The sequence below is a fragment of the Lolium rigidum genome, chromosome 3 (assembly GCF_022539505.1).
Source record: "Lolium rigidum isolate FL_2022 chromosome 3, APGP_CSIRO_Lrig_0.1, whole genome shotgun sequence".
NCBI lineage: Eukaryota > Viridiplantae > Streptophyta > Magnoliopsida > Poales > Poaceae > Lolium > Lolium rigidum.
This window is the reverse complement of record NC_061510.1, coordinates 57,519,959-57,529,625: the sequence shown is the minus strand read 5'-3', so window position 1 is coordinate 57,529,625 and position 9,667 is coordinate 57,519,959. Positions and strand designations below refer to the sequence as shown.

The 9,667-nt window shown below is 42.0% G+C and overlaps 1 protein-coding gene across 1 annotated transcript; it reads left to right on the top strand.

Annotated features, from left to right (window-relative positions):
* Nucleotides 1–4,779: 4,779 nt before the first annotated feature.
* Nucleotides 4,780–9,285, top strand: LOC124694877 (pumilio domain-containing protein C4G8.03c-like). Its single transcript, XM_047227805.1, has 5 exons — nt 4,780–6,080; nt 6,302–6,464; nt 7,753–7,916; nt 8,822–9,080; nt 9,181–9,285. Exons 1-5 carry the CDS (start codon nt 4,780–4,782, stop codon nt 9,283–9,285), a joined length of 1,992 nt encoding a protein of 663 aa, XP_047083761.1.
* Nucleotides 9,286–9,667: the final 382 nt, after the last annotated feature.

Here is a 9,667-nt window from a genome sequence, read left to right as displayed (position 1 = left end):
GGAAGGAGAGAGGACGGCGGCGTAGCGAGGCGGCGAGGTGCGAGGAGACGGGAGGGAGGACGTCGCATGAGGCGGGCGGGCGGTGCCGTGGAGCGGGCGATTTGGAGGGAAAGCAGGAGCCGAGGGAGCGCCCGTGCGCGCCACGGTTTTGACGACATGCCTATTGTTGGCAGTGGTGCCACCACCGGTATAGGGTTGCTACAACCGCCACCGCGCCGGACAAGGCGACGGGCCACCCCACCTTGCTTGCTTGCTCCGTTGCAGAGACCATGTACTGAATGGGTTTGCACACCACATCTCAGATGAGATGCACACACAAAGTTCACAAACACATACGCCTGGCCTGGAATTGGAACTGGAACAAAATATTCTGGCCGGTCAATTTTGTGCCATGCCATGTCCAAAATTTGTGGTAATTTTACATATATATTGAAAAAAAGAACTGAATCTTCCTAGAAACAAAAGATGATCAAGTATTGTACTTGTATAAAAATATTTGAGCTCGAAATGATTTTCATGGTATTCTGGGGAAAAAAGATAAATTTATGATGAATATAGCGTGAATAGTACATAAACATGGGGCTTGTTCGATTTTGTCTTTTTTTGCCCAGGATATCATAAAAATTATTTCGAGCCCAAACATTCTTGTACAAGTACAATACTTGATTATCTTTGGTTTACAAAAAGATTCAGATTTTTTTTGCCTTTTTATTGAATTACTGATTTTCTTTTAGAATGTCATGGGTGCTTGGCACCTGGGAGCATTGATGTATTTTCCCCATGGCATCCCACTATTTAATCAAGTGCATTCATGGATGGCAATTAAGATCCATCAGTTACGCTTGTGCAAAAGATATTCTTGCTGCAGCGAAGCAAATCCTCTTGTGACAATTCAATGCCGGTGCACAGAAAAGGAAACGTATAATGCGACTTGGTCGCTAATCGATGCATGAAGGATTGCATGCCTCCCTATAACCAACACTGAGAAAATTCTTTCCAATTACAACTCTTAGCTACCGGAGTAACCTTCAAGCTCACAGCCCATTCTTCATAAGATGTGTTCTAGCACCCATTCAGTGACAATGTCGATCCAAATATCATTATTTATTAAATAAAATATAACTTACCCAACCACAGCCTAAAGATAAAAATTTATAAGTTGACAGCTAAAGGGAAAGAAATCATTTGGCATTCACATCCCTATAGTAAATCAACAGAAGTTCTCAAAAAAATAAAAATCCAAAGGTCTAACTTCCTAAATGCAACTACTAAGTTAGGTAAAACCCCTCAAGAGGTTCCAACTCGACCAAATATTTTTCTCAACCCAACTACAAAATGGCTTTCAACTCAAAATACTAAAGGCGTAGTTTTGTTGTTCACATTCTTACATAGTGTCTACGAGCACGTGTTGGAGCTGCATGTGGCTCTTAATTTACAGTTAATTTCTTTCATCTCTCCTCTAACTCTGCAAAACTATAGCTCGCTTACATCAACCTATTGTACTTGCTCTTAGAGCAAGTTCATACCCTATATGTCTTTTTTTATTTTCTTTCCATAATAAATGATGTTGTTGGAATTTCGGATAGGCAATATAATTACCGGAATGGCATCAGGCTCACCTGTTACAATTTTGACTGCTCAATAACCAATCCGATCTACCCAACTGCTGGCTATAAGTAGGTGTCATGCTATCTATAGTCAACTTATTGCCAGCTGTAAATACACTACTTTATTAATATATGATCTACCTTTCAATCTCATAAAGTGTCAAAGGTGGATCTTGCATGAGAGCTCACTTAGGGCATGTGCAATAGTGTTACGTCAACTTTCACTTTGAGGTTGTTTTCCCTTAACTAAGGATGACCTTAGAAAATAAGAGAAGAGGATATGGTCCATTGTACCACATGCTTCTCTTAGCAATATAATTTCCTCTTAAAATTTAATTAATTCTTATTAATTGCAAGGGATGATAATAAGCGATAAGGGCATGTACAATGGTAGAGAAGGCATCCCACCACATCATCTAGAGAAGTTGATAGGTATAAGTCCTACAATGCGTTATCTCTTATAGCCTAGAAATTAATGATAATCAATTAAATTTGGTAAGAAACTATGTTGCTAAGCGAAGACATGTCGTACAATGGAGAAAATAACCTTCCCTTATTTTCTAAGAGATGATCTCTTAGCTAAGGGAAGACAATCTTATCTTTCTTCATTCTCTCTCCTTCAACTAAGCAAAAATCCGACGTGGCATCTCGGAGGGAAGGCTGACGTCACCCTATTGTACGTGTCCTAAGGGCATGTACAATGGGGTGATGTCGATCTTTCCTTAGTCTAACCACGTAGAATTTTTGCTTAGTTGAAAGAGAAAGAAATAAGAAAGATAAGATTATCTTTCCTTATCTAAGAGATAATTTCTTAGAAAATAAGAGAATGCTAGTTTATGCATTATACGAGATGTCTTCCCTTATCAAATTAATTTCTTACTAAAAGTTAATTCTTTATCATTAATTGCTAGGGTATGGAGATGTCTTCCCTTATCAAATTAATTGCTTACTAAAAGTTAATTATTCATCATTAATTGCTAGGGACTATCCATAATAAGAGTATCATAGGTAGTAGTATCATGCATCCCATGCATGCAAAAAAGCTGATGTAGCAGTGTAATTAAAGATAAGAGAGATGATTGTATTATCATAGGTAGATACCTTATCATAGCACGTAAAAATTTAATGTCAAATAATCTTGTACATAGATCTACATTGAGATTCTACAAATCAATTAATATAAGAAGATTATGATACTAGTACATGATATCATGCATTGTGGACATAGTAACATGTAATACTTTCTCCGTCTCAGTTTAACAGGCACGCACGTAGTTTAAGAAATTGTTTTGACCTTTATTTTAGTCAATAAAATATAAAATATATGTCACAAAAATTATATCATTGGAAAGCTTTTTTGCATACGAATTTAATGATACATATTTTGTAGACATAAAATTTATATTTGTTTGACCAAATCAATGGTCAAAGTTCATCTTAAACTGAGTGTGTGCCTATTAAACCGAGACGGATGGAGTAGTATCATACAAATGATACTTTTATATGATAATATGCATTGTGACTAGTGCTAGTATCATAACTAGTATCATGCACATTGATCGCACAAAAATGCTGATGTGGTAGCTAATTAAGGAGGATAGAGGATATTAGAGTAACATAGGTGGATACTGTATCATAGTGCATGTCACAGAAAAGTTAATGTCAGACAAATCTTGTGCACAAATTTGCATTGAGATTTAAAAAAACAATAAATATAGCATGACTACGATACTACTGCATGATACTAACCACTATAGATATAGTATCATACACAAATATCATATGAATGATACTACTACATGATAGTTACCGCTATGGCCAGATAATGCATTGTAGGACTTATCTCTATTACTTTCTCTAGATGACGTGGAAAGGTAGGGAACCTTAACATATTACACACATTATATTTATTGCCTTTTCTAGATAACGTGGAGGGCTAAGAGAAGGCGTGCCTTCTCTATTATTGTACATGTCTTACCTTCCCTATCCTCTTCTATCTACTCCAAATCAGCAAAAAAAAAAAACTCTCTTAGAGCTAGTTGACACCAGCCTATTGTATTTGCTCGTAACATGCAACTCTTGCAAGCTATAGTAGGCAAAAAAAAGTAAATGCAACCTCACTTAAATACAACCCTTAAAAGATAATGTATTGTGATTGTAGTCTCTTAAGATGCACAACTGTTCAGAATAATGTGCTAAGAGCCAATGTATTGCGAGTGGTTTTGAATACACAATGATACTCCCTCCTTTTACAATCAGTTTGCGTTTTGGGTTTAGTTGAAGTTTTATTTTGTGAAGTTTTACTAAAAAATGTTGACCAACGGGGAATGATCTCTCCCTTGGATATATGTTGTTAGGTAGGATGAAAATCTCTCCGCGGATGGACACTAGGACGATAACCCGATTTAAAGTCCGCTCTTCCCAGCGAAATTACCGCTAGATGGGGATTCGAACCCGGGTGGGCTGGCTGCGCACTCGCTAGCCTTTGTGAAGTTTTACTAAACATATAGAAAATGTCATATGCAGTGTTAAGTTTATAGGAATAGAGTAATCATAAAATATAAATTCATGTTATATGCACTTGGTATTATTGTTGTTGATTTTTTCTATACTCTTAATCAGACTTAATGATTTTAACTAAATTTAGAGGGCAAAGTAAGTGAAAAATGGAGGAAGTAATGGGAATGAAAACCATGGGCAAAAACTGAAACATAGAAAGATTGTCCTTTAAATGCTCAGATCTCATGCCCCTAGAAAGACGGTAAAAAACTGACCATGATGTGGCATACGTATTATACGGTGGACATGGTGTATTGTACTCGTCCCCCTCCCACCAATGCGGAGGGATGAGCTGAGGCTGAGCAGAAGGAAGCAGGCAGAAGGAGGAGAAGCCGAGTCAATAGAATAGGAGGATTGGGTATATAAACCCACCGCCTCCATCTTGCGCCCCTCCTCTCCCCTTTTGCATGCCTCACCGGCCTCTCCACCTCCCCCAATCCCTCCAATGCACCACCACTACTGCTAACCCCTGCTCCCGATCCCCACTCCCGATCCGCCCGCCTCCCCCGATTCCCTCCAGGTTGTTGCAATCCGCGCCGATCCATCAGATTTTATTTCTCCCCTTTTCTTGTCTTGGTTCTGCTGCTTTCTTGATCTGAAGATGACGGGCGGGATGGCGGTGGCGGCGGCGGCAACGGCGCCCGCGACGGTGGACGACGAGAGGCCCGAGGAGAAAGAGATGGACTTGCTCCTCAGCGAGATCCCCCAGGTCACCGCCCCGCAAGGACACCGCCTCGGCGGCGGCGGACCGCCGCCGCGCCATCACGGGAACTCCACCCCGCGCCATCACGCCCACGGCGGGGACGCGTACTACGCCATCGCCATGACTAGCCGCCGCGATGACGGTGGCCACCTGCCGGGCGGCGGCGGCGGCGGCGGCTTCCGCGTGTACCCGGCGCCTCCAAGCCCGTTCGTCGGCGGCGCGCCGACCCCGCTGCCGCAGGCGGCGGACGACCCGGCGGAGAAGCTGTGGCTGGCGAACCAGTTCCGCGGCCTGCTCGTCGAGGACGGCGCGCCCGCGCCCGCCAACAACGCCCCGCCGCCAGATTTCTCCGCGGCCTACTTCGGCTACCACTTCGGGGCGCCGGGTTCCTCCTTCCACGGCGAGCCCCTGCCGCCTGATCAGGCCAGGGCGGCGGCCGGGTACGCCGCGCCGCCGACGCGCTTCACCCTCGGAGGAGGAGCGGACGTCGGCCTGGTGGGTGGCCACGGCGCCTTCCCTAGAGCCCTGGATGCCAGCATGGGCGGCTTCGTGTACAACAGGGCAGGGAACGGCACCGGCATTGGCTGGGGGCACCCTGGCCATGGCCATGCCGAGCCGTTCATGCTTCCCGGGCAGCAGGCTGCCGCCCCCGCGGAGCACAACTGGGGCTATCTTGGCAGCACCGGCCCCATCGCCTTCGACCCCCGAGGCCGTTCACCGAAACAGCAATGCGAGTACGGCGTGCCTGTGCCTGTGGCTGGGAACCGGTACACCAAAGGCTTCAATCAGGTGGAGGTGTTCCGCCGCGAGGACGGTCAGAATTTCGACGGGAAGAAGAACGTCCCTTTCCTGAACCGTGCCAAGGAGAGGAGGTTCCAGCATCATGGCAACAGCAGGGCGCTGGAGCTGGAGAGCCCCAGGATGCTGAGGTACGAGAACATGGTTGGGGTCAAGGGCTACATCTACTTCATGGCCAAGGACCAGAATGGGTGCCGCTTCCTGCAGCAGAAGTTTGAGGAGGAGAAGCATCACGTGGATGTCATCTTTGAGGGAATCATCGACCACATTGCAGAGCTCATGACCAACTCCTTTGCCAACTATCTCATTCAGAAGCTTCTGGACGTGTGTGATGAGGAGCAGAGGCTCAGGATCATTGTTGTGCTCACAGAGGACCCTGTCAAGCTGCTCAGAATCTCTCTCAACACACATGGGTAATTCTCTTATCTTCTCAAAACTGATCAATTAGGTGCATTACGATCCTGACATAACAAGTAATTGGAATCCTAACCAATTGTCACAAATGTTGATTTGAGAATGTTGTGATACATATCAAGTGTGCTGTGATGCTTCCACTGCAATATATACCCCTTTTGTTACTACTAACTGCATGTAAATGATTGGTGATGATTTTGGTTGTTGTAATTTGTTTCAGGACAAGGGCAATACAGAAATTGATAGAGACTGTTAAGACGAGGAAGCAGATAGCACTCATTGTTTCGGCCCTAGAACCAGGCTTTATGCATCTTGTCAATGACCTTAATGGTAATCATGTCATACAGAAATGCTTGTCCAACTTTGGTGCAGAGGAGAACAAGGTACATAGTAGTAGTTACTCGAAAAGTGCTTTATTTTTCTGTAGCAGAACTGATTTTGATCAACATTTATTAGTTGCTGCATTTTCCTACGGTGCACTAAATAAATTTGATAATCAGTACCGAAACATGGAATTTTTACCAGCTATGTTATGTGGATCATATCATGCAATTTGTAGTACCTAGTGCAAAAGTAAAGTACTTAAACGGTTAGACCTAGTGTACGAACTCAGAAGAAGTATCATGGTTTGAGATTCTAACTTGCGTTATGCATTTGTAATCAGCCATATTTTACTTACGTTAAGTATATTATTTGGCAAATGAACTATTACTACGCCGTATTACATCATTAAGCAGAATCTTAGGAATGTACCCTCGAATATATTCATGAGGCTTTGTTTGCTGATGAGAAACATTCTAGCAAAAAGTAAAGAGTACTGTAGTTTGTTCTAGAGTTCCCATCTTAACTACATATGCATCAATTCATGTACAAGAAGTACGTAGTACTTCAGGTTCATGTGTTCAACTGGTTCTCATTCTTGAGTACATATGATACATGAGACCTCTGCACAATTAACTAGAACCAAAATAGGACCTGAATTCAGTTTAGCAAATTAGGACATTAAAAAAATCCGCGTCCTAAAATGAACAACCAAATTGTGAGTATGCTTTACTAAATTACTAGCGTTTAGGTTCTCTTGAGGACCATTTTCAAGCAATAATATCTTAGTAGTGATGATGTCTTGTGGCCCGTTCCGCCCTTCGAGTTCCCCTCTCTCTATGTACTTGACTTTGATTATGATATATCACGCACTTCCTTTATTCTTCAGTATTATCTTTTACATATTTGTGCACTTACCTTGTGTTCAGAAGAACTCAATAGACCAATATCAGTAGGAACCTGTGGTATGATAAGCTTTCTACTACACAGTAATATCTCGATCACCATGTCATGTACCAGACCTCATATTATTATTTTTTTCTTAACTTACATTTGATGCAACACCGAATGACGATATAGAAATTAATTCATGGAGCAAGCATGATCGTGCTGCCAACTGCCAATAGCTCGATGCATGAAATTTGTAGAGGAAAAATGCCTATTGGATACTTTTTGAATGTCATAAGCCATAATATTAGCACATTTTAAAACTAACATGCCAGGTGTATTAGTAGTGCGTTATGGGATTCGTATGCAAAAAACTATGTGTGATGTATGCAGTGATCTGACTTGATTTGATTATATATCGTTATCATCTGCAATATGTTTATCCCTACTCTCCTTACACAGTTCATATTTGACGCTGCTGCAAATCATTGTTTTGAAATGGCAATACATCGCCATGGCTGCTGTGTTTTACAAAAGTGCATAACTAGTGCACGTGGTGAAAATCAAGCAAAGCTAATTGTGGAAGTGTGTGCTCATGCCTTTCAGCTGGCTCAAGATCCATTTGGGTAAACCCACCCTTCCTCTTTACTAGCTGCTTATAATGTGCTATTGCAAAGGAACATAATTGCTTTATGTTTCTTCCTGTTTTCTTGCAAAACAGTGCTAAGGGGAAGAAATCTCACCAGTGACATGTTATCAACATTAGATATATCGATTCATATTGCTCATAGATTTTGAATTAGGATTAGATTAATAAAGGGAATAAGGTCGCTTATACTGCATCGATGCATATTTTTTTGTATACTTTTTGAATACTGTTGCTCATCTCTTGCATGTAACTGACACTACAGCGATCTTTTCCTGGAGGAGTTTTCTTCGCCATCATTCTCAAAAGGAGAATTATCTTCACGTCATTGACTTAGTTGGCCCTTTGACCTGAAAAAAACATTTTTCCCATTGTCTCTGTTGCTACAGATTATGTGTAGTGTTAATCGAAATATAATTGATTACTTCAACTCAACTACCCATCTATACTTTGACCTGTTGAGTCATACGTACCCATGGTCTGTTTCATTTCACCGACAGCACAGTAGCGGTGCTGATTCTGATATCCTATAACTTCATGAACCCAAGCTTTAAAGCGAGACTGGAGGGGGTGGAATCCCTCGGCATATTGTTATAGAAGATTGAGAAACTCGGTTGAATGTTCGCACCCCGTAGGGATCGAACCCCAAACTTTGTTGGAAGAATTATTTGGATGATTAGATTTACTTTCTTGCTTCCTTTTCGAATCCTTGAGAGACATTTCAAACCAGATTTATCTTTTGGGCAGTAGTGAATATATCTCCACCATGTGTTTCATTTATCTATCATGAGATTAATTTTATGATACCTGGTAGCAGATGTTTAGCATCATGTAACTATATTAACTCGAAAATAACTAAATGCTTGCCTATTTCCCTTCTTTCAGCAATTATGTGGTCCAGTATGTCCTGGACCAGAGAATTCCTTCTGCAAATGCACACCTGGCATCTCAGTTTGAAGGAAGTTATGTTTATCTCTCAAAACAAAAAGTGAGCAGCAATGTGGTGGAGAAATGCCTGAAGGTGTTCTCAGACGAGGACAAAGCTGCCATTGTGTTTGACTTGATCTCAGTGCCTCATTTTGAGCAACTGCTGCAAGACCCTTTTGCAAACTATGTTATTCATACTGCCCTTGTTAACAGCAGGGTGAGTGTTTACATCCATATGCTTTTTTTAAGTACGTAAAAAAACTCCATGCATAGTGTTCAGGATTGCCTTCCTTATTTACTATCATGTTTCCTGGCAGGGCCATGTCCATAATGCCCTTGTTGAAGCAATCCGCCCGCATGAAGAAGCCCTTCGAACCAGTCCCTGTTGTAAGAGAATCTCTAGAGCTATCTCTAGGAGGTGAGAGGTGTATAATCTGCGATACCAAAGAAAGCTGTATTGTTGTCATTTATGTTCACTAGCTGTTTACTATGATGTATCTGCACACGATCTTCGGATTTCAAAAAGGTGGTTTTGGTCACAAGAAGGCTCGACTTGTCGTCGGCTTGTAGAGTTTACCAGGTGTTGCCATCCGTGATGTAGTTTTGCTGCGCGCCTATTCCGATGGCGATGGTGTAAGAGTTGTAAAAAAACGTGTGCCTTTCTGAATTGTCTATTTTGTATCTGCTGTAATGTTTTCCTTTGGATTGTGGGAACAGAGAATAATTAATACTGGTGGACAAGTTGCTATAATTGTTGCTATACATTTGTGATTGCAACCTTCTTGGAAGACATCTCTCCAGTTC